The sequence below is a fragment of the Pseudonaja textilis genome, chromosome 2, assembly GCF_049901715.1.
Source record: "Pseudonaja textilis isolate UNSWEBS1 chromosome 2, rPseTex1.2, whole genome shotgun sequence".
NCBI classification, from domain to species: domain Eukaryota; kingdom Metazoa; phylum Chordata; class Lepidosauria; order Squamata; family Elapidae; genus Pseudonaja; species Pseudonaja textilis.
In genome coordinates this window covers 63,526,651-63,552,326 of record NC_141991.1, presented here as the reverse complement: position 1 = coordinate 63,552,326, position 25,676 = coordinate 63,526,651, and the positions used below count along the sequence as shown (strand labels likewise).

The 25,676-nt window shown below is 36.0% G+C and overlaps 1 protein-coding gene across 1 annotated transcript; it reads left to right on the top strand.

The window, feature by feature from the left end:
* Positions 1-1,107: 1,107 nt before the first annotated feature.
* On the top strand, positions 1,108-25,307 carry RBM5 (RNA binding motif protein 5). Its single transcript, XM_026725681.2, has 25 exons — positions 1,108-1,227; positions 1,935-1,989; positions 5,231-5,441; positions 5,876-6,037; positions 6,926-6,995; positions 7,431-7,504; positions 9,458-9,541; positions 11,315-11,375; positions 11,525-11,590; positions 12,306-12,466; positions 12,860-12,957; positions 13,370-13,457; positions 14,055-14,132; positions 16,770-16,833; positions 17,194-17,285; positions 17,698-17,776; positions 18,176-18,267; positions 18,718-18,879; positions 20,111-20,257; positions 20,373-20,444; positions 21,870-22,049; positions 23,090-23,164; positions 23,686-23,783; positions 23,866-23,995; positions 24,675-25,307. Exons 2-25 carry the CDS (start codon positions 1,973-1,975, stop codon positions 24,798-24,800), a joined length of 2,487 nt encoding a protein of 828 aa, XP_026581466.2. The 5' UTR covers positions 1,108-1,227; positions 1,935-1,972; the 3' UTR covers positions 24,801-25,307.
* The last annotated feature ends 369 nt before the right edge of the window (positions 25,308-25,676 follow it).

Below are 25,676 nucleotides of genomic sequence, written 5' to 3'. Positions count from 1 at the left end.
TGACTGTTTAAAGTTACAACAGCACTGAAAAAAGTGACAGGACCATTTTTCACATTTATAACCTTTGTAACACCCCATGATCATGTGATCAAAATTCAGAAGCTTGGCAACTGATTCATATTTATAACAGTTGTAGTGTCCCAAGATAATGTGATCACCTTTTGCAAGCTTGACAAAATGGGGAAGCCAGATTTACTTATCAACTGCATTGATTCACTTAACAACTGTGGCAATTTAAGTTGTAAAATGGGGCAAAACTTAAATGTCTCAAATGACAGAAATTTTGGGCTCAATTGTGATCGTAAATTGAAGAGTAACTATTGGTTCAGATTACCGTTTCATAGTTTTTATTTAAAGTACTCATTTTTGCAATTCATTTCAGTAGTGCCATTTCTAAAAAGCATAGAAGTGGGTTAACTCAGTTTTTCAGACTTTTTAAAAAAATGCTTCCGCATCTGGGTTTAAATGTTAAAAACCCCAGTCATGCTCTATTCCTTATAATTACTAATTACCAATAGTAAAACCAGCCACATTGAATTCAGTTAAAAGTTTCTGTGGGGTAACAAAAAAACTGCTTGTGCCCATAATGCAAAAAGTTGCCAGTCCACATTTTCATTAAAGTGAGTTTCCAACATCGGTGAAACGGGCATCAAATAGTAATGCGTCGGATGATGATAATAACAATAAAATCAATTTACAGCCCAAGCCACTCAAGCGAGAACCTGTCTCATGCTAGCACTGTACGCCTTTGTTTTACCACAAGGGCCTCTGATACTACGTCGCCAACTTTATGAAATGGCCGAGATCGCCAGCAAGATCAGCCTCACAAGATGGTGGTCCGCCCGGCCTCCCTAGCAAGGGACCGCAGAGATACTGAGACAGAATGAAAAGGCTAGGATTTATGCCGATGGGACAAAAGCAAACGCAAGACTAATATCGCGATTATTCTCGAGGGTCTTCTTTCTCCTTAACGCTCGTTGGTGGGCTGGGAAAACAAAAGTACTACATCACCCAGAATGCTTCGCGAAATGAAAGACCGGCGCTTGCGCACGCTGCTTGCTGGAAGCTTCTAGGAGTCGAAGGAGGCGGTAGCAGGTGCTGAGAATTGTGGGTAGAAGAGAGCGAGCTCGACTCTGGCGCCATTTTGTAGCCCTTGTGAGAAAGTGGCGCTTTTTGGTTTTAGAGTTGCGGCTGCTGCGCTGGCGGCGAGTCGTTATTCTCTTCACGGTGAGTACCGAACCTGAAGCTTATGACGTGAGAAAGGCTATTCAGTATAAAGGCTGTAAGGAATCCATATTTGGCATTTGTCAAAACGATGGCGATAAATTTGCTCTTAAAAAGGCAATTAACTTGTTAATTCCGCTTTGGAGTTTAAAAAAAAAACCATTTCGGAGAAGCCCAAGGCGCTTAAAGGAGGCCCGCAGTCCACATTCTGCAGAGGGCGGGTCCCGTCATAGGTCGATCTGGTCAATAGGGATGAGTCGTCTGTGGGGCGATTCGCCCATCCTCTTTTATTCGGGGTTTGGGAAGCTAGTTGGGCGTATTTGCTTTCCAAGTCCCATGTTTGCCTTCCCAGTTACCAGTCTTTGTAGGTGTTTTGGTTTGACATTTTTTGGGAGAGATTGAGGAGAATCGGCTACCATTAAATGCCCTCTGCACCTTGTGTAGAAAGTAATACCACAGGCTGTTAATTTACTCTGTCTATTTTTATGAGAGCTTCTGCCCCCTTAAATAGACTTTGATCATGTCTGGATTTGCTTTATGTAGGCAATTCGTTTCATTGACTGAGTTATTTTTCTTCGTAGACGCGGCATAGCCTTAAAGTATGGACGGCCATGTTTAGCTAGCATATATGATGTTATAGGGGCGGGGTTTTTTTATAGCAAGCTTATGTAAAAATATTATGCATTGATTTTTTTTTAACAAACTTCTAGATTGATATTCCAATTAATCAAGAATTGAAGACAAGAGGATGGGTTCCGACAAACGGTATGTAATGATTTAAATGTTCAGATTATATTTTGCAGGCAAATCTGGTAAATAAAATTAGAACCATTTAGTTCAGTATTGATGTTCTGATTTGCACTGCGGTGTTTGCTTTATTACATTTCTTTGCCTCCCATCACACCAGGAGGTGACTTTGGACTGATTATAGTGTTCTAATCCTTCAAATATTCTAGCCTTGTTCTGGAGTTCAGTATTAATTAAATGCAGGAGGAGAAAAGCATAACGAATGTATCCTATCTATTTTCTTACCTTAGTCTGAAAGAAGCCACTTCAGCCAGTAGTTTGCTTCATGAGTCCTATTGAAATGATGAGTGTTAACTCTTCTCAGTCTGAGCCTCTTACGTTGTTATTTTTTTTCTCAAGTCATTGAGCTAGCAGGGAAGGGACGAACTGTTTTTAATAAAGAAATGAAAGCTTTTTATACTGTAGGCCCCGGCCATATGTCACTGACTTACTTCTACCTCTCAAAAGGTAAAGAGAACAAATAATTGATAATCTACATTGATTAAATAAGATTAACATGGTAATACAGTTATTGATAAATTGATGCATTTTTCATACCAGCTGAAATGCTGGACAGGCCTCAACTTACAACCACAATTGAACCCAAAATTTATATTGCTAGGACAGCTAAGTAAGTTTTGCCTCATTTTACAACCCTTGCATGGTTGTTAAGTGAATCAGTACAATTATTAAGTTACTAACAAGTGAATCTCACTTCCCCATTGATGTTGCTTGTGAGAAGGTTGCCAAAGTTGATCATATGGCTCTAGGACGCTGCTACTGTCATAAATATATGCCAGTTGCGTAGTGTCTGTATTTTAATTACATGATCGTGTGATTGCTGCAATGATTACAAGTATGAAAAGTGATTATAAGTCACTCAGTGCCATTATAACCTTGAATAATGAATGGTTGTAAGTCAAGGTCTACTGTAAATTACTTTGGAGTAATAGAAAATGATAGATATAGTTTCACAGCCACATATTTAACAAAGAACTATGAACCTGTGAGAACCTATGAGAATTATATGAAACTATAAAAGGGTATGAACAAAATCATTTTGAGATTTTTCTAGAATAATTTTGACTGTTCATTGATAGTTTGTCCAAATGCTATTTCAATATATTAGACTTATGATATTTGGAAATGAGTTCTGAGATATTCAGTGAAATGCATGGCAAGTCTCATTTGGGATTTTATTTTTCAAATTTATTCATATAAACTCCTGACACATGGTAGTTTAGGACTCTTAATAACTTTTGAACATGACGATTAATAAGTATGAGAAAAGCTTTTATATCACAGGTACTAATAAATATATTTTAGGAAGGAAATGCCAACAAATGAGCTGGTAATCTATGAAGAGTGCTTTTAACCATTTTGACTAGAAAAATTGCCCAAGGAAATAACTTTTTTGAGTATCTTAAAAATCCCATTCAAATTAATGAAATCAGTAATTAATACAAATAAAATCATGTTAAAAGCTATGGACAAAATAGATTCTTATGGCTTATGTTGTCTTATGGCTCATTTCTGATGCATTTACTTGTACAATGCAAAGTTTTTACATTTGGTAATTTGAAAGGTGAACACTTTCTGTAAAATATAGTATGCAATTATGCATTTGGCAGTTTTCTTGAAAAAGTATATGACTTTATTTGGCCCAGTATAAAAAAATTAAAAGAAATAAATGTATGTACTTAGCAAGTAGCAGTCTTTTTATTCTAATTCTAAATAATTCTCAATTTTAACATGTGCTTGCCTTTCCCTCATCTCCACCTTTTTTTTTGCCTATCTTCAACCAGTGACATGACAGTAAGAGGGCAATCTTGCTCCTTTATTTTGTGCTCTTGTTAATGAGGGACCCTGAAGAATGTCATGTCAGTTGGAGAAAGTCAAATGATACTTTTTCATTTATTCTATCCTAAAGGCCAAGCATTTGCACCATACATAATTGTATTCTGAGTTTGGAATTAAACAAGAACAAGTTGTTCAAATATTGAATGTTTGTACATCCTTATTGAGCATTGGATGGATCATAAGGGTGTTTTTATGTATATGGTGTTAAATATGATTCATATATTTTTTCAGTGTCATTGCAGTTAAAGTTTTCTCAGTCCTTTGTTTGCAGTAAGACTGCCCAAATTTACCACTCTGGACTGTCCGGGTCCTGCAGTTCTGGGATTGATTTATTTGGCTGGAAACTCACTACTAAACTGGAAGCAGTTTCTTGTATTCTAAGTATGATGTACTGAATGAAATAGGAGATTTCATCCGGAATTAATTTGGAACCAGATCGTGTCTGAATAATCATGAACCACTTCCAGTTCAGAGGATTAACTTATAGCAGTTTCTGAACCATTTCTGGAATAAATGTCAGGGTTCTAGAAAAACTCAGCTCCAATTAAGCCGACAATAAGAATGGTTCTATCGAGTGAAAAAACAGGTTTCAGAATTTTGTGGAATGTTCCACCTTGAGTACAATAACTCTTACATATACAAAGTCACTTATTTAATAACCTACAATTGCTCAAGTTCAGTCATTTCCCCCATTTCCTAGGGATTTACTCTCTCTTTGTTTGGACCTCAAGGACCACTAAATTCATAATTTTAAATCCCGTGGACCACTAATACGACTTTTTTTAAAAAAAGATAAATACTATTTAGTGCAATATAAAAAATGCAAATAATTTTTTTGTGGACCAGCAAAATTTTCTTGTGGACGACCAGTTGGTGACTGCTGGTTTATAGTATAGGATTTATTAAAGTTTTTTCCTTCACCATATACATTTTTTTAAAAAATACAACTGGTTAGGTTCCTTTTTTAAACTTCCATTTGTTATGTAATAGCTTATTATGTAACTGTTTAATTTACATATAATATTGCAAAGTAAGTTTTTAAAAATAAGTATAGGATCTTTGAATATAAAAGAAATTAAAAACATACACGCAGACACAATAAGTCCTAAATAGGCAAATCAGAGTATGAGTTAATATAACATAAAAACTCCATTTTTTTGACTAAGATTCACAGGGTTTTTAGAAGAAAAGGAATGCATGCATAGTATAATTAAATACTCCCAAAATGGCAAACATTTCCAATTACATGGTGATTTCCTTATACCATATAGTACTGTTTAGCTATTTGTTTTTTATTATGCAATCTTTGCATTGATGTTGCAGTTATTGAGTTGTTTGACTTTATAAATTCTGTGTGCAGTGTGAGCAGAACTGAAAGGAGTGGAAGATATGGATCTATTATAGATAGAGAAGATCGAGATGAACGGGACTCCAGAAGCCGTCGTCGGGATTCTGACTATAAAAGATCTAGTGAGGAGCGTAGAAACGACAGATACGATGATTATCGGGATTATGATAGTCGGGATTATGATGGTAGAGATTATGATGGTAGAGATTATGACAGCCCTGAGGTGAGATAGTTGATTACTACATTTTTTTTTATTTTGGTTAAAAAATACGTGGTATTCTTTTGCTAAATTTATCAGTTATATTTTTCCTGGGTGGATTTAACAAGAAAGCAGTGGAAGAAGAAAAAAGCAGTGACAAAACTATCTCCTTGTCAGGTGGACTACACAGATATGTTTCATGTAATCACCAGCAATCACATTTGATTTCAGGGAGTATAGAAAATATAGAAATGAGATTGTCAACATTTTATATTTAAATTAATCATAGAAAATATTTACAGAACAAAGAGTGAAACAATATTTTCCAATTATAATATTAGTCTGTATGAATAATGTTACAATGACACTTAAATCTTTAATTTTTAAAATTCAAGTTAATGGAGTTAATTTTGCATTACTATGGCAACAGTCTTATAAGTGCTGGCTTTATTTGGCAGAGAGAGCGTGAACGTGAGCGACGTAATAGCGATAAATCAGAAGACGGTTATCATTCTGATGGAGACTATGGAGAACATGATTATAGAAATGACATAAATGATGAAAAAGAAAGCAAGACCATCATGTTGCGTGGGCTCCCCATTACTGTTACAGACTATGATGTAAGTAACATTTTACTGTTAACTTAAACATTTTAATTTGCAGAATAATTCCTTCTTAGAGTCTGTACAGCACTGAAAGCGTCTTAATATTGTTTCATATTTCAGAAGTGAGTGAGCAATTATTTAAAGTAGCCTCCATGCCTTCTGTCCAATTGTTTTGCAGTTAGGAAGGATTCTTCTCTCCTTCCCCAAACTGAAGAGTTTCTGATAGCTACTCCTCTGATTGAAAGAAAGTGTTTTGTTGAAATTCTATTATAGACCCCACCCACCCACAATGACTTTCACAGTATTGCTCATTATTTATTTTGGCAGTTGTGAATTTCATAAGAGCATTGCATCATAAATTCTGGAATGTATTTATTAATCTAACCTATATGGTCAAAATCTAAAATCTCTGTTTTGAAATATCTTAGAAATTGATGAACATCATGTGATTTCCCCTCCCCCCTTTCAGTTGTGTCCTGTTTTAAACCGCCCATAGTATTGATGAAGTTTCTCAGAAATCATTTGCATTGCCAGTTTCCTATGACTGGTAAAATTTGATTGGCCCAAATCTCACAATTGATTTCATGCCCAAGGTTGGGACTAGAACTCATGGTCTCATGGCTTCTAGTCTTGTTTTCTTAATTACTATACCAAACTTGGTCAGCTAGAGTGGTTAGGATCTACATAAAAGGATAAGTTTACATAGCTGAAGATTGCCACCTGTAAATTTTGAACAATGACATAACAAATTTTATTTCCTAAGGATTTCTAGATTTTAGGTCTATTCTAAGTTACTTAGAATAATTATAAATTTTGGAGGTCATGTTAATACCAGACTGTTGTTTTCCTTCTTTGTAGTTTGGCTTAGTTTGTGAACATTAATGGTATTAAAATTGCATATAGATACGAGAGATCATTGAATCCTGTGAAGGCCCTCGGCCTGCAGATGTGAGATTGATGAAGAGAAAGACAGGTGAGAATATTAACCTTATTTTTTTGGCACAGCCTTCCTCTTCCCCAGGCCTAAAACATTTTCCAAAATCCCCTTCACCTGCAAGTACAAAACAAAATGAAAGGTTTGCCATGGATAAGGAATTTAGCCTTTTGAAAGGCTATAGGTAGTGGAAGAAGCCTTCATTTTATATATATATTTAAACATGTCGGTAAGTAACACCGTAAATTTGATTCTTAAATCTTAGTAATCCATTGCATGGTTATCTAATTCAAGTAGCCTATTAATGCAGCTTGGTTTCCTTGCCATGGCAAAACAAGAAGCAAATTCAGAGTTGACGTCGCATTTATAAAACTGCTTTGTCATGAAGTAATGAAGCAGTTGGAGAGAGATTCACCTGTTTTAAAGGAACTGACTAACACAAGTATCCCGTCTATATCTGAATGCTGTCTCTAGGTGTAAGCCGTGGTTTCGCCTTCGTGGAGTTTTATCACTTTCAAGATGCTACCAGCTGGATGGAAGCCAATCAGGTTGCTTCACTCACAAAGTCTAGATAATTCCTGAACATGGAACAAGTCTGTACAGTTTTTAAAAAGGAATAAATAAACAACTGAATGAAGGAGTGGTTTGATTTAAAAATCATAACTTCCTTAAAATGAAATGCTTTGTATATATTAAAATTTTTGTTAAAATTTCATACCATTGCCCCAAAATACAGTTGGACCATTTACCTTCTATAAAATGTTTACTATCTCAGTGTTTCAAGTAATTGATCTTTGACTTACTTTTTAAAAACCTATTATGTATTGAACTAGAAAGACTTTTCTGATGTATGCTATCAATAACTATAAAACAATTTATAGATTATATAGAGATAACTGGAAAGATATTTTCAGTACGATTTAATGTTTCTAAAGGCATTGGAGTGCTTTTAAAATGATATAAATAATCTAAAGAAACAAACTATTAAGGAATTAAAATGTATATTTCCAAGATATTGATATATTGTATTTTAATTCAGTTAATAGCAGAACTACTATTTTTACTGCATTGCTGTCAGCTAGAACTGTGCTTCTATACCAAACTAAAAATTTAAGGAGCAAAACTAGTTGTTTCATTATAAAATCTGAAAAATATTTTAATATGAATTTTACTACTTCTTAAAAATTATTAAATGTTTGAACACTTTCTCTTAAGTTCATATCATGGCCAACAATTAGTTAATTGTTGCATGCAACAAGTGTTCTGTATTTATGCAACATGCAGTTGTGGTCCATGAACCTGGACAAATTAGGGTAACAAATTATGAAATCGCAATTTTAATATATACAAAGCTGTGTCAATTTTCATCTTGAATCCTGTTTCAAATCCACTCCAACATAACCACACTAGTGTTAGGGAAAAAATAGTTGAGCCTCCCTATTGGCCCTGTTGCTGTTAACTGTCAAACAAACCTGATATATTGTAAATATGGCAACAATTTGTTTGTGTGCATATTCCAGTTTTGGGCCATTTTCTCATTTTCCTAGTGTAGCAATAAAAGATGAAATTTGCACCATAGGCCTGCTCGATCTTTTTAAGCTCTTACTATTTCTATTAGGATTTGACTTACTGAAGTCAACTCTTATTTTAAGATTAGATCATTGTTTCGTCAACATACACAACCCCTGGACACATTTAAAGGTGCATCTCTCTGAAGAGCAGTAAAGGACTTGCAGGATTTAGAGGGGATACAGGTTTTGGATATTCAAGAACAAAATTTAAAATTCAGAAACTTGGCTTCTTTCTATACATTTAAATAGTTTATCCAGTACTCTGCTAAGTATGAAGGGGCACTCAAAGCAAAACAAAACATTACTGTATTGGCAAAAAAAGTCAGTGGCAGTTGAATTTGGTTATTAAATATTAGGATATTGTATCTTTTCTTCCTATTCACATGGTAGCTTTTTCATACAGCATGTTAGCCAGAAAACAGTTATGCTGAACATGTGTTCAGTACCTGACTTAATTTAGCTTCTTAGAAATATAAGGTCATCTTGACAAGAATTATTTTACTTTCAAGGGCACATCATGAAGAAAACAACTGAAAACAATTCATATGTTTTGAAGTTATAAAATTCTAGCCCTGGGGAAACAAGTGAAGCAGTCACTTAATACAGTGTATTAAAGCAGTGTTTCGTTATGTCTTTAAGAATCTCAATCTCCTTAGAGACACTTCCTGGTTCCATGTCAGCACTTAGTTTTGGCAGCTTGATCAACCTTCCCTGATTCTGTTTGCTTTCACTGCACATCCCATTTTCTTACTGCCCATGTCCTGCAGGATTGGATGGGCAGAGTGTAGGAGGCGGTGGTTGGTTCTCTGCATCCTCCCCATATTTGTCCATTTAGTTCATGAGCACTGAATCCTCCGAAGTGTGCTCTACCATGGGAAATTCGACACATGTTCTGTGATACTGGAATAACTAAATGTGCTTTTTTTGCAGAAAAAATTGCTGGTTCAAGGGAAACAAATTGCAATGCATTACAGCAACCCCAGACCTAAATTTGAAGACTGGCTTTGTAACAAGGTATGGAGATGTTTACAAAGGCATTTTTTAACACGCACAAATTTTTACTAACTGCCCATCTCTCAATGTATTTTAACATATTACATTGTAATTAGCCATTTTCATACTATTCACTTCTACTAACGGATAAAATATCTGAACCTCAGATAGTATTAAAAAGCTTAGCATGAAGCAATTTATAACAAGTGCTAAAAAGTAAATAGCATTTAATAAAAACATGTATGTCAATGTGGAAATAGCCATCATGATCATTACTATAGGTGACATGGTATTTTAAAATGAGAACTTCCCATTTAGAGTGAGGATGCTGTTGCTTCTGAATTTGACTTGAAGTATTTTCTTGAACTACATACACACTTAGAGCTTGTCTTCAGCACTCAAAAAGCAAACAATGTACAAGTAATTGGCAATTTGAAAACTGCAGCTGGTCTTAGTATCTATAATGCACATGTATTTGGGAATCTCAGTAACAGAAATGACAAACATAGGACAACTCAAATTACTTTCTCCACAGTGGAGGAAAGAACATAATTTCCATAAATTTGCCTATAGATAGCCCCTAACTTACCAATAATTCGTTCATTAACTAATAGCGCAATGGTGCTAAACAAGTGATATTTCAATTGGCTTTTGAAGGATCAGCCTTTCCAGTGCTCCCACAGTCATGAAATTCAGACACTTGGCATCTGCCTTACACTTTATAGTTTTAGCCTCCTGCAGTCATAGTCATTTTCTGATCTTTTTACAAGCAAAGTTAATGGGAAAGCTGGCAGCAAGAGTTGTAATTTCCTCCTGCCTTCCTACACTAGTGCTTTCCCTTTGGCTTTCCTTGCCACATCAACCATCCCCCTGTCTTTTAACACCCATACCATACCATCCGTATACCAGCCTCCCTGTGCTTGTGCCCTGTCCTGCCATTTATCCTAGGCGTTTCTGCACTTTTCATCTTGTACCATCCATTCCCCCATGTTAGTGAATAGGATTACTGTACATCCCAGATTCATAAGTAGGCAGTAAAGATAAAAAGAAACAGAAGAAACTTTCACTTTCCGATACAGCAAATAAAAGCAATAACTTATATTTTTACAAATTTTACATTCATATATAGAAGGGAAACATCAACCATTCCATTACCCTTCAATTAAAATGAACAATATTGCAACTGAATAACATAATGGTAGAGGAAAAAGAGTTCCTGACCTTTGAACCAGGAATTGAACATTAAAATTAAACAAGTATAAATTTCTGCTTAAATATTAGCTCATACCTAGCTTTCCAAAAAGTCATTATATTAATTTCCATTTATACATAATTTTTATTTTAATACTGAAGGTGTTTCACAGTATTGGATTTAGAAATAAAATAGTTTTGTAACACCATTTCTCATATCTCTGAATGCTTCTTGGACCATGAAGACCTTAAAAATATGCAGAGCTTAAATGTTGAAAATCGTAGCTCCAGGAACTGAAGCATCCCCCCAAATCATAGTTTGATATTAATTTTATTTAGTTACTCTTTCTAGTGTCCTGGATAGGACTGTGGAGTTGAATTAACCATCAAAGTTCGTGGGTGCCAAAGCAAACTCCTAAGTTCCAAATGTGTTATTATTGTAATTGCTTACTGGGGAATAAATGGACATTAATAGTTTTATTCAATAATGACGTGAAGCCAACGTCACGGGATATTTTAAAAACTGTTATAGGTATGGTCTGTCCTACAGAATGTTTGATCAGGTGTATAATCTAAAATGTAATGGATTTGTTTATTTGTTAGTGCTGCCTTTACAACTTCAGGAGGCGACTAAAATGCTTCCGTTGTGGAGCAGATAAATTTGGTAAGTTCTGTTTGAATAAGTTATTAAACATTTTTATTTCACAATTGAACTGCATGTAATTCCATTTCTGACATGGTAGGGGTCTATTGATGTCATAACACAAGGTTCTTGATTATTAAGCTTGTATTTCCACCTGTTTTGCAATGAAGATTCAGAACAGGAAGTGCCACCTGGAGGACCAGAAGCTGTACAGTCTGTGGATTACTACTGTGATAGTAAGTTAATTCTTATTGTATTGGAAAATAGGTTAGCTTTGAGGTATGTCTTTGTGACATGCAAAAATCAATCCAGATTCTTTTGTTTACACCTCAAATTCACAAGAGGTAAAAAATCAAGTTATAAAGCTGCTGGAGAAATGAGTAACCTGGCAACATATGAGAAATATGACATTTTCCTTTCTATGAAGAGCATTGACGCTTTTTATCCTAATTCTCTCTTTAGCCTGACTTGTTCAGTTAACATCTTTTTTACTTTTCTTTTCTTTTTTTATTAGCTTTTATTGTCAAATCTTGGAATACATTTTTTCATTTCTTCCCAGCATAGCTCTTGTTCCTCTTTCAGTCAGCAGCTGCTTCAGATAGTCCTTCCGTATAGCCTTAGTGCTTAATACTGTTTTTTGCAGCATCTTTATTTACCTTAAAGAGAATTACATGTGAATTGTTTTAAAATTTTAATTAAACTGAAATGATTAGCCTTCCCTACTCCTGGTTTGGGAAGTGTGGAATTGTATTAGCATGAATTATAGTAGATAATCTAACATACATAGCTGCATTATATCAATAAATCTCTGGTCTTTTTCAGAATTTCATTAATATAAAAAATGTAGTTTTTCCTTGCTTTACTTATGCATGATAGACTGCTATGTATATCTGTTCTTTGTTATTGTATTGTGGATAAACAAGTGATAACCATATCTTTATGTTCCCACAGCTCTTATTCTGAGAAATATAGCTCCTCATACAGTAGTGGAATCAATCATGACAGCTCTATCACCATATGCTTCACTGGCAGTAAATAATATCCGCCTTATTAAAGACAAACAGACCCAGCAGAACAGAGGCTTTGCTTTTGTACAGTTGTCTTCAGCCATGGTAAGGTATATTGTATTGTATTTCAGTATTGAAATTTGTGTGTATTCAATATTAAATTTTGTATATATTTCCTAACATTCAAGTACAGTTTAGACGTGTGCATTTTTTAATTTGCATAAGTAATAAAATCAAATACCTTCAGATTTATTTTCCTGATAAAAATATGTACATGATTTAATAGGTATAATAATTATCCTGATATGTGTTTTTTTAATGTCAAGCTCTGAATTTATACAAAACCTTGCCTGAATTGAATGAATAAATGCATTGTACTGTGTTTTCTTTCCTTATGAAATTTTGGTAGTTGAATTTTTTTTTCTTATAAATCCTTTTTGACAGTGGTTGTATATAACAATTTAAACTTTGTCTCATACCAACAATTACTTTTCCTAGGATGCTTCTCAGCTGTTGCAGATTTTACAGTGTCTTCAGCCACCTCTGAAAATAGATGGCAAAACAATTGGTGTGGATTTTGCAAAAAGTGCTAGAAAGTGAGTTATACTACTAAAGTTGTGTTTGAAATCTTCAATTACAGTATAATTAGAAAATTACATTGCTGCTTTATTGCTTAATTGTCTTAATAAGATTTACAAAGAAAACCAGTTTTATGTCTTTCTGTGTGTGTACTCATTAAATATACTAGTAGTAGCATTTAAATTCAGCTCAATGTTTGGAGTTAAGCATTTATTTGGATAAGTAATGGAATAAAAAATCTTCAGTTTATTTTCTTATTCTGTATAAAAATCTATTCTGATTTCCAGAAAATAGAGTGGGGAAACTTGTGCAATTAGTTTATCAATAGTTGAGGCACATTGTAATTTTCTTGTAAATTTATTTCAAAGCTCCTCATGATTTCTAGTAATGTTGCCTATGAAATAAACAACCAGCTTTTTTATTTTTCAGGGATTTGCTTCTCCCAGATGGCAATCGTGTCAGTGCTTTCTCTGTTGCTAGCACAGCCATTGCTGCTGCTCAGTGGTCATCAACCCAGGTAGGAATTTGTTTTTAAAGTTGTTGATTCCTGAGTCTACAGTATAGCACCTATGGATTCTTCTCTTGGCCTTGCAGGCCCCATGGGGTCTACTTGGTTGCATTTTAATTTTCAAAAGTTACGTTGTTTTCTTTTCAAAGTGAGAGTTAGCATGCTATAAAACAGTGATAAAATCAAATATAAAATGTCATTCATTCATTCTTCCTATTTCTAAAACTACCCATGTCGCTCAGGGACATATCCATCAGTGCTTTGAATATGAATAGATTTCATTTTAGTGAATAAAATGATAATGGGTTGTAGCTCAGTGCTTGTTTATAAATATGTCAAGGAAAAGGAAATACAAATGAGGTCGCAGCATCCTGAGAAACTGGGTTTTAGAGAGCAGCCTCATCAATTTGCCTTTTAATGGATAAGAGTTGAATGTCTTTAAGGCTTTATGTTGATCATGCTCTCAAAATTAAAAAAAATGTGCCCACCATAAAAACTTAGGAATTTCTATGCTAGTGGAAAGCAAGATTTCAGTATTGATATCAGCATTCATGTGAACACTCTGCTCTATTTACTAATTAATTAATCATTTTCTTTAATTTATAGCCTCAGAGTGGAGAAGGTGGCTCTGTTGACTTCAACTACCTTCAACTTGGTCAGGATGGTTACAACCAGTACGCTCAGGTATGTGTAAATAGTACTAGAAACTAAGATTTGGAAGTTCTTGGGAGGAAAGTATTCTGCACACTTTAAAGGTGCTTTTTCAAGAGGCAACTGGTTCCTGGTTTTTCTTCAAAGACGTTTTGCTTCTCATCCAAGAAGCTTCTTCAACTCTGACTGGATGGTGGGGAAATCAGAGCTGAAGAAGCTTCTTGGATGAGAAGCGAAATGTCTTTGAAGAAAAACCAGGAAGTCCAGTTGCCTCTTGAAAAAGCACCTTTGGGACAATCGTTATCTGGATGACTGAGAATCTCCATAGACATTTGTATGCTTTAAAGTACTTTTAGGAAGATAGGACCATAAACTTCATGACATAGTGAAAATTTGGGCAGGTGTGAGGCAATGTAAATGTACTAACTATTGATACAGAACTAATACAGAAGAAACATATTAACTATTAAAATACATAATGGTGCATTATAACGCCACTAACAAGGACCAGTACAAAGTCAGTGTGAAAAAAATGCAGTGTAAAAGCCAGTCAAAATAAGCTATACTAGATGAACAGCAAAACTAGGCTGAAATGGTAGCAATGTAAAAGATAAGATGATTGTGATGATTGATCATCTTAATGATCTCTTAGCCTGGCCCTGAAATTAATGGGATATTGGTACTTAATGAATTTATGTGGATTTATATGTCCAGAAGGTCACAATTAAAAAGGCCTTTCTGATAGTCATCCAGGGGTAGGATTCAAATTTATTAACAACCAGTTCTGTAGGTGTGGCCTAATTTGTGGGTGTGTCTTGGTGGTCATGTAACTGGGTGGGCATGGATTGTTGACATGGTTTGGTGGTCATGTGACTGGGTGGGTGTGCCTAGGTGTCATGTGACTGGTGGGTCATGTGATGGGTGGGCATGGCTAGATGGCTATGTGACTGGCAAACCAAATATAAGTGGTCCTCACTTAATGTCCAGTTGCTTAGCAATTGTTCTGATTTACAACTGACCTCTCCAGAGCTACTTGACCTGTTTTTGGTGGTTTGACAGCCATGCATGCGCGCGCGCACACACACACACACACAACCTGTTACAATATCCCACACAGTCTTGTGACTGGTTTTCTATGGGTTTTTTTGCCAGTTTCCAATAATTCCTTCTGGTTTCTGGGCATTTTTAACCAGAAAATGGACTTGTTTAATAACCACAGTGTTTGTTAATGACCACAAGATTCACTTAATGACCATGGTGTTTGCCTAACCCGGGGTCTGCGATCTTAAACACTTCAAAGTGACATTTTTCTATTTTCTTTTAAACTGGTCTCTTTTTTCTCTTTCTCATCTCTTTCTTTCTCCCTTTTTCTTTTTCTTTCTCATCTCTGTCTCGTCTCTCTTTCTCTCCCTCCCTCCCTCTCTCTCTCTCTCTCTCTCTCTCTCTCTCTCTCTCTCTCTCTGTGTGTGTGTGTGTGTGTGTGTGTGTGTGTGTGTGTGTCTTGTTTCTCTCCAGAAATCTGGGCTGAAGCAGAATTAAATCATATCTGCTCCTTTGTTTTCTGAATGGATTTTATAGGAAGGAGGCTCAATTTCACACACACACACCAGCCATTTCCCATTCGATCTCCCTCATTAAGGAAGCATGGAGGACATAGTCAGCAACAGCAAAACTAACTCAATATCTTCCAAATGGAATAGGCGCAGACCCCGGGTGGTGATGGGGAGGAGAGAAAGGGATTCTCCAAACTGGCAGGGCCAGCCAGGGACACAGTTTGCCAGTTCTCCAAACTGGGCAGAATCAGATTCTATAGAACCGGTGGGAACTGGTAGAATCCCACCCCTATAGTCATCCTTTTAACTTCAAAATAAAAGAACGATTGGAGGAAGGGAATTTCTGTTCTCCTGATTTGAATGCTTAATTGGATGTGCTTGCACATCCATGCCCAGCAATGAAGCCTCTGACCTATAAGGGCTGCACAGACCTGCCATTTAAAATCTTTTTCTAACTTTCCACACCTGGGGAAACACTACATGGTAGATGCTGTGCTGTCACTTTTCTAATTTGAACTTCCGCTCCAGTAATTCTTAATTTGCTATATACAGTGGAACCTCTGGTCGCGAATGGACGTGTTTGTGACCAAATCGGGTGATGAATAAAAGTTCTTACCTCTGGTCGCGAACGTGTGCCTGGATGGCAACTCAAGGGCGGTGATTTGCCCTTCTGCGCCACACCATTTTTTTTATGGGCATGCACTTCTGGCGATGAGCAAATCATGTGATGACCGAATCTCAGAACAGATTATGGTCATCACCGGAGGTTCTGCTGTATTTCTTGTATCTCCATTTCTCACATCTCTGGAAATTGAGGGAAGCTTGCATGTTTTGAGTCAACTTTTCTCAGCAGAGAGAAAAGGATAAAACAAAGTCAAAATTATATCACCCCCCCCCCTTTAAAAGCTCACCTTAGAAAAATTATTTTGATTGGTTCATCATTTGATTTTCCTGGGCTCTGTTTGATGCCCTCCTCCTAGTTGGATAGACTGACATTTGTTTTTTCTCTTAACTCCTGTTTAACTCAGCTTTTGGGGATGAGGGTTTTTGCCATTCCCTAAAGGATCCATATCATGAAACAGTAACCTTAACTTAATTCATTGCTTGATGTTCACAGGATTATCAGCAATTTTATCAGAATCAATCAGGAACATCGGACACAGATACAACTACAACTTCTGGTAATGTTTCCTCTTTGTGTCACAGAAACAAACACTTTTTTCATAATTTTGTATGAGCATCTTAATTGGCTTGATTCTGGCTTGAGTAGTAAATTGATAGTTTGTCATGAGTGTCTTTAGAACAGCATTCATCTTTCAGGTAAACCCCAACTAAGGGTCTTGAGTTAATTTTAATAGTCTGCATGAAGTATTGTGGCAGGTACTCAAAATAGTTAATAGTAATCCTCCCCCAGGAAATTAAATTGCTAATCATTTTAAATTTATTATTACTATTACTATCAAGGCACTCCAATGAGTTCTGTCAGTACTATTCTAGTTTTTTGGGTTTTTATAGATTTCCAATGAACTATGTTTTGGCAGGTGGTCCAAGTACTGCTGGTACAACTACAGCTGCTGTTGTTTCCCAGAGTCCTCAGTTATATAATCAACAGACCACTTCAGCTGATACACCGGTAAATTCTACTGTCTTCTATTGTAAAAATATTGGTTTAGCGTAGAGCTTCATTGCATGAATGCAATGTGAAATTATTTTAATGAATATACATTTTAATTTTAGCACTATTCAAATTATACCAATTGTCTATTTGATTGCACAGGTATTGATTTGTGGATTAAGCTGTATTGATTTGCCTGAGATAGTAATTGAGTAGAAATTGAATTGTGGGTCTTGTATGTGCAAAACTACCCTTAAGAGCTGTTTATCTGTTGATCTTAGTATAATAATTTTTACGTAAGTGTTAATATGCCTGAATAACACACATAAACATAAATTGCTTATTCCAAGTATTCCATGTCTTGAAGAAAATTTGTGTATTTTTGAATAAATGCTGTGGTTTTCTAAGTTTATGGTATTTCTTTCTGCAGGCGCAAGCTGCACAACCAAGTACTAGTTCTCAAGTGTCATCCAGTTCTTCAACTGGTATAATTCCTGGCACCAAGTATGGTGAGATTAACTACTGCTAGATGAAGCATTGGATAGTGGAAAATAACTTGTTTCCGTTTCCAGTCAATATTTATATTTATTCAGTTTATTGTTTTCCTGAGATATAAATCCAGAAGGTAACACTTCCTTTCTGACGGATTGGGGAAAGTATGGAACAGTGGTGGAATTAAACTACTTCTTAAAAATAAAATAGACATTGAAGGGATTAAGTAAAAAAAATTACTTACTCGTTTCACTATTCAGCAGAATTCCAAGGCAGTGTTTTCTCTGACCTAAACTTAGATCAGTATTGCTGTGCATGCTAGTTACATCTCCCCATATTTTTGAATTAAGATAACATTTTTTGTTCTTTAGAAAAGCAATAGTTTAGTTTAAGTAATTTATCCATTCAACCTGCAGCCATTCCAGACACTTCAACGTATCAGTATGATGAATCATCAGGTTTCTACTATGATCCTGTGACTGGATTGTATTATGACCCAAATTCTCAGGTATACAACTCTCCTTATTTTTTCTTAAGTGTAAAAGTACTTTTGAGTTGGACCTGTAGACACTTGAGAAACATCAATATGTTACGTTATATTGATCTAGTTTACATATCTGCCATTGTTTTGGACAGCTAGTTTAGAATGTACATGGACCAGTGTATTCTGACATGTTTGTTTGCTGTACTGGATCACAAAAAGGTATATTTTATTCAAAGATGCAGTATGATCATTTTAGCCAGTAGGCCTTTAGCATCAAATTCATTTTGAGTATCATTGGAAGTAATTTATAGCTATGTAGAGATGATGATAATACAAATTCCTGTAACATTTTATATGCAGATATTATGGCTACAAATTACATTCTTTAATATAACTTACAACTTCATTTCAACTTAGTTAGAAAGTAAAAGTATTTTTTTCAGCACGAAAAATAAATACTTTGCTTTTTTTCAGTATTATTACAATGCTGTTACACAACAATATCTGTACTGGGATGGTGAGAAAGAGACTTATATGCCTGCTGCAGAAGGAACATCATATCAGCAAAATAATGTACCTTCAGCCAAAGAAGGAAAAGAAAAGAAAGAGAAACCCAAGAGTAAAACTGCTCAACAGGTGATAATTAAAATGAAAGTTGCTAAGTCCAATATTCTGTTTGATATAAGTGACATGGAAAGCCACTTATATCCAAGTCCCATGGAAAGCTATGTAGTATAAACCAGCGCCAACTGGTGGGCTGTAAGAAAATTTTGGTGGGCCGCAGAGAAATCTCACCCCCAGAGCAGCCCCTCAAAGCAATTAATCCAGAAACATAAGGCCGCGCCACCCACATGGCCCGCGGGAACCCTCCCGACTCCCTCACTCTTTACCCGGCAAACTTGCCTGGTAAATTGCTATTTTTCCTTTTTACGACCATCATCTGTTCTGCTGTGCTGGGAGATTTAGATTAGCTAGGAAGCAGGAAATGGTTGGATTTCTTGCTTTCTAGCTAGTCTTTAAATCTTCGGCCCTGCTTTTAAGCACAGCCGAACCTCCCTTAGGATTGAAGGTTCTGTTATTCAGTGCAGACTCACGGCAAGAAAATTTGAGAGATTGAGCTAGCCAATGGCAGATAGATCACTGAATGATTCTGTGAGCAACTCAATCTGCCTGCTTTGCCTGATTTTGGGTAAAAGTTGCTTTTTTTAATAAAAAATACAATATTTACATACATGGTATGTTGTGAGTTAATTTTGTGAGTTTGCTTGCAAGCAAATTTTATGTGACAGAGTGAGCTAGCTGATGGCAGATAGATAGATTTCTGAATGAATCTGATTCTGTGAGCCACTCAATCTGCCTGCCTGATTTGGGGTAAAAGTTGCTCTCTTTTTTATAAAAAAAATCAATATTTATATAAATATTTATAATATTTACATACAAGCCATGCCAAGCCACACTCACAAATTAGGCCATGCCCACAGAACCGGTTAGTGGTACCTGGTATTTAAAATTAGGAATTTGGTGGTCCCTAAGATCCAAAAGGTTGATGACCCCTGTTATAAACGACAGGAAGAAAAAATGTGTGTAAAAGAAGCAATGAATAAGTAGCTAGAAAATAGTGACACTGTTATTTAATGACTAGATAGTACTGTTTGAATTGAGGAAAATAGTTTTAATTTCTAACCATGTGTTGAAAGTTCACTAGTAGAGATTTTCAAATATGTCTTTTCACCTGATAATTTACAAAGGACACTTGTAGGGATAACCTAAAATGCTATGATGGCAGAAAAAGAAATATATGGAGTGGAAATGTTAACTTTGGTTTAATAAACACGCAGTCTGAATTAACTGAATTCTTCCTGTTCAGATTGCTAAAGACATGGAACGTTGGGCTAAGAGCTTAAACAAGCAGAAGGAGAACTTCAAGAACAGCTTTCAGCCCCTGAATGCAAGAGAAGAAGAAAGAAGAGAATCTGCAGCAGCAGATGCTGGTTTTGCTCTCTTTGAGAAAAAGGTAAAATGTTGACTGCTAGCTCAAGACTGCAAGAGAAATCCCATTATACGAAGATTTTGGATTTACCAAAGAGATTGGTTTCTTACCAAAAGATTTTGATTTCTTCTTTTTCTAGGGCACCTTGTCTGAGCGACAACAAATAATAACAGAAGTGATAAAGAATGGTGATGATGACAATCCGTTGAAAGTGAGTGTACAGAATTATACCATAAGGCGGCAATACTTGTATGGATACGAGATTGGATCAATCTAAGAAAAAAAGAATATTAGCCATAGAGGGACATGACTTACAAAGAGGGTGACATGCCTTCCTGTGGGATAAAGAAAACAAACCGTATCTATACTTTTATAGACATAAGAGACATGCTGATACAATCATGGAGACAAATAAAAAATTACCTGAAAATTCCAAACTGAATATCCCCCTTGAAAGCGGTAGTCCACCCTAATATAATGGAGGTTAAGAAAACGGCCAGGTACAGAGAAATTTTAGACAAACAAGGGAATCTAAGGAGTAGGCAGGAATTGGAAGGACAGGGAATAAAATTGGACTGGTGGACTTTAAGCAAATACAAACAAGATATCAAAAAGACAGGAATTTGGAATAGACAATGAATTACAAAAATTAGATAAAATTCCGTTTGGCCCGGATGAAAAATTATCTTAAAATATATAAACACTTATTAGAATGGGATAGAGAAGAGAAGATTGTAAAAGGGCCAATGATTGCATGTGGTAAAAATTTTGGACATACTGTCGAATTAGAACAGTGGGAAAAGATTTGGAATATCAATTATAAAATAACAAAATCAGCGGCTTACAAGGAAAACCAACATAAAATGTTGTATCGTTGGCATATGGCACCTTCACGATTGGCTAAGATTTACCCAAACCTAAAACGAAATTGCTGGAAGTGTGGACATCAACAAGATACCTTTTTTCATTCTTGGGGGTCATGCCCCGAAGCGAAGAAATATTTGAAAATGATTTATATGTGGTTAGAGGAGCTAATTAAAAATACAATTGATTTTGTCCCAGAACTATTCCTCTTAGGAATAATAAGAAACTGTAACAGGAAGATGAAATATCTTATATTACATGTAGTAACAGCAGCCAGAACCTCCTACGTCCAGTACTGGAAGAAAAGTGCCATACTTCCAGAAGGTTTAATAATTAAAAACTTTGAGTGCGTGGAAATGGACAAATTAACTGTGGAACTAAAAGGGAAAGCTGACATGGAATACAATGCAATATGGGAAACATGGTATATTTGGATTGACAATAGACATAAGAATAGAAAATGTAAATAATGTGTATAATAGTTATGAGGGTATGGAAGTAGTGTGTATTGACAGATTGGATAGGGTGTATAAATGTATGTAGTCACAGTACTGTTTAACTAGTATTGGTATTATGTATAAACGGGAAAACCCAAGTTTGGGGGGAAAAAAAGAAAGTGAGTGTACAGAAATCTACACTTATCTTTGTGATTTTGTTTAATTGTTTAAAATGGGAATCCCTATGTCATGTGTTGTTCCTTGAAGCAGTGTACTTCTCTTCTGCTGCCCTTTCAGTAATTTATTGACTACAATTGTTCAATGTTATTTTACAGCGTGGTTTAGTGGCTGCTTACAGTGGGGATAGTGACAATGAAGAAGACTTCTTGGAGAGATTGGAGAATGAGGAAGAAAAGTTAACGGATTGGAAAAAGTTAGCATGTTTGTTATGTAGAAGACAATTTCCCAACAAGGAAGCTCTTGTTAGGCATCAGCAGCTTTCTGATCTCCATAAGGTAACATCCTATTTCAAATCAATATATCCAATACCAATAAAGGAGAATATTTGTAGCTCGGGTGAAACGTGGGGTCTTTGGTGCTCTCTTGCTTATATTTTTGTATCTATTAATGTACTTGAAGACTTAAATTTGTGTGTCGCTTCTTCAGCAACTAGACAGCCAGAATATAGTAGTAATGATAATAGGGTTTTTTCTGGTGTTCAATCATTTCCGATTCTCGAACACTATCTGGACAAGGCCCTGCAGTTTCCTTCAATATATAAAATGAACAAGCAACATTTATAGAATGCAGAGAGCGTTATAAATGCACAATATGAGGCCCAAGGCCCGTGATGGTGAACCTAGGACACACGTGCCACAGGTGGCATGCAGAGCTATTTGTGCCGGCACACGAGCCGCAGGCACTTACCTCACTACGCATGCGTGTGCCTCACAGCTGATTTTCGGCCTGTTTGAAGCCATTTTTGGCCTCCCAGAGGCGTGAGGAAGTCCTCTGCAGGCTTTGCAGGCCAAAAAATAGGCCCGTTTCATCACTTCCCATATTTCCAGAAATACGGGGAAGTGATGAAATGGGGACATTTGTCAGCCTGCAAAGACTGCAGAGGCCTTCCTCACGCCCCTGGGAGGCCGAAAAAGGCCTCAAATGGGCAGAAAATCAGCTGTGAGGTGCAGTGCAGGTAAAGGGGATTGTGCACACGCGCAGGGGGCATGGCGTGCGCATTGCCTTCTGGGTGCCCGCACGCGAGAGAGTGCACACAATTTTTGGCTCAGGATCCCAAAAAGGTTAGCCACCACTGCCCTAAGCTGCTTGCAGCTTTGGAAAGCCTTGAGTGCAACCCCCAGAGGTCTACACGTGTGATTACTAGTGATAATTTTTCTATTGTGCCAGTACAGAAACATTTGCTAAATAGATGGGTGGAGATTAATGATCTTTATATTGTCTGAGTACTCTGCATCAAAAAGGTTACTTACACATGTTCCTAGCTACCTAAATCAGTCTTAATTTATCATGTTCATTTGTTATATTATTTCTCTAGCAAAATATGGACATTTACAGAAGATCTAGGTTATCCGAGCAAGAACTTGAAGCCTTGGAAATGCGTGAGAGAGAGGTTAGTACCACAAAGAGCATATATATAAAGACTGATGTTACCTTCAAAGCATAAGCATTATATAAACTTTGCTACAGTGCATAGATTTGAAAAACAAACATTAACAGCTGAAACTTAAAACATACATGAAATAAGTACATAGAAAACACATTTCTTGCCTGTGATATTTAGAGCTATTAGACATTGATTGGGATACATAGGAAATAATACTACCGTGCATTCTGGTATTTCGTGGTATAGATGTTATCAAACTATTTAATCAAAATCTGGTGTGCGGTTGCTCTATACTGTGCAAGGAATAAACATTGTTTGCGGAGTTCAATATATTCTAATACGGCCTTTTATTGCTGTTTTTAATGTAAAATTAGGTAACAATTCTGAAATGACCCGCTCAAGTGGCAACAGAATAGGTTCCTTCTATTAGTAAATGTTACTGAGCAGTCTTTCTCTCTTCAGTGATAAATTTTTCTTTCCTCAAAGCGATAGGATAACAATACTTGATAATGGAATTTATCTTCCAGATGAAATACAGAGACCGAGCAGCTGAAAGACGTGAGAAATATGGTATCCCAGAGCCACCAGAACCAAAGCGGAAAAAAGCATTCGATGCAGGCACTGTGTATGTATTCGATACTACAATTGCTATTGCAATATTTTCCCCAGAACTTTTTAAGGGTTAAGTATTTATTGCTTATCTACAGGAATTATGAACAGCCCACAAAAGATGGCATTGACCATAGCAATATTGGCAACAAAATGCTGCAGGCCATGGGGTGGAGAGAAGGGTCAGGATTAGGAAGGAAATGTCAAGGCATCACAGCCCCAATTGAGGTGAGCATAAATCTATATAATAACACTGAATTTATTCTGTGCTAAATTTTAGAAAATAAAGATTTTGAAACATTTTGCCAATCAGTAAAAAAAAAAAAGATTATGTTGGCTTTGGGTAATACCAGCAGCGGCCAGACTGGTGGTTATTGCTGTGGAAGATTGTCTTATAATTTAATGGAAATGTTTTAATTCCAATTACTTTATCTACAATCTAGTCTTCTCTGAGTGTACTTTTGATTTGTTCCATCATAACATTTTTAGGAACATCTTGACAGTAATGTGATTTCTAATTCCAGGATAAAAACCGACACATTAAATGCATTGTTAGGACAGTGATTCCCGTTTATTTTCTTCATCTAGTTTGCTGCAGTGTGGCAAAATCTCTGGCAATATAACACTTGTAGGTACTGTGACACAAAGGCCAGTAAAATTTGATTTTCTCTATACTTGGCAAGGTAGTATTACTTTTCAATTTAGTTTATTTTTGCTTAGATCAGAAGCTAGCTTTTGCAACCACACATGACCTCCACGCTATAGGCAGGAAGACATTGAGCAAGATCTTAATATTGAAAAATAGATTCTAATTACTTTAAATAATGCCTTCTTTGAACCTTGATGTTTTGAAGCATGAGACACAACTGTTCTTTGAAAAGGCTAAGATACCTATTTCCCTTTGCAGGCTCAAGTGAGAATGAGAGGAGCTGGGCTTGGAGCAAAAGGTAGTTCTTACGGTGTTTCTACAGCTGACTCATACAAAGATGCTGTACGGAAAGCTATGTTTGCCCGATTCACCGAAATGGAATAAGTTTTGTCCATATTGGAGACATAAGATTTCACTCTTCCAAACTGACTGTTAAAACCTTGAAGGCCTTGGAGGCACTGCTGTATATAAGTTGTGGGTTGGAATCACTTCTATTTTAATTTTTCTTTTCCTTCCAGCATGCACTGCTTCTCTTGGTACACGATAGATCATAGAATGCAAAGCACTGTGGCTTCATCTTGGAAAAGAACCCCAACAAGTTAAAAAGAAGATACTGCATTTTTATACATTTATGTAAATACTGTAAATTAATGTGTTGTGTTCAGAGTTTTGTGTATTCTAAAAACCACTTCTGTCCTGTGGAGCAGTTAAGGAAGTGTTAATATGATTTGACACTGCTGTTTTCTGCTTACTTTGTATTGTTTCTCATTTTTGGCAAAGTTTCCTGTACATTTTGTAAGATATGTATTTGTATAGATTTTTTGAAGATTTTGATTCTAGATGCCAGTCCAGACTTCTTTTAAAAAGAAATAAAGCCTGAACCAAGCTTGATTTCTTTATAAGGAACGTGGGTTATTTTGTGATGTGGACTAAATAAGTTTCAATTAATCATAAATAGAAAACCAGGAATGAGTGGGAACTGCTTTGGTCTTTACCAGCAGGGGAGAAGTGTGCAACAAATTGCAGGGCTGGACCAATGAAACTAGATAGAAACTTTAATCATAGAAAACAGCAGATGTAGCAGACTATTTCCTCTGAGCTATGTGGGGTCTATGATACATTTGCTTTCTCTAGAAAAATTAGATGTAGGGTGGTCAAATAGGTTGATTAATCTGCTTAGCACAACATCGTAGTTTCCTGGGAGTGGGTGGTAATTTAGGACAGCATTTCTTTAGAATGTTCATTCAGTCTGAGCTGGGG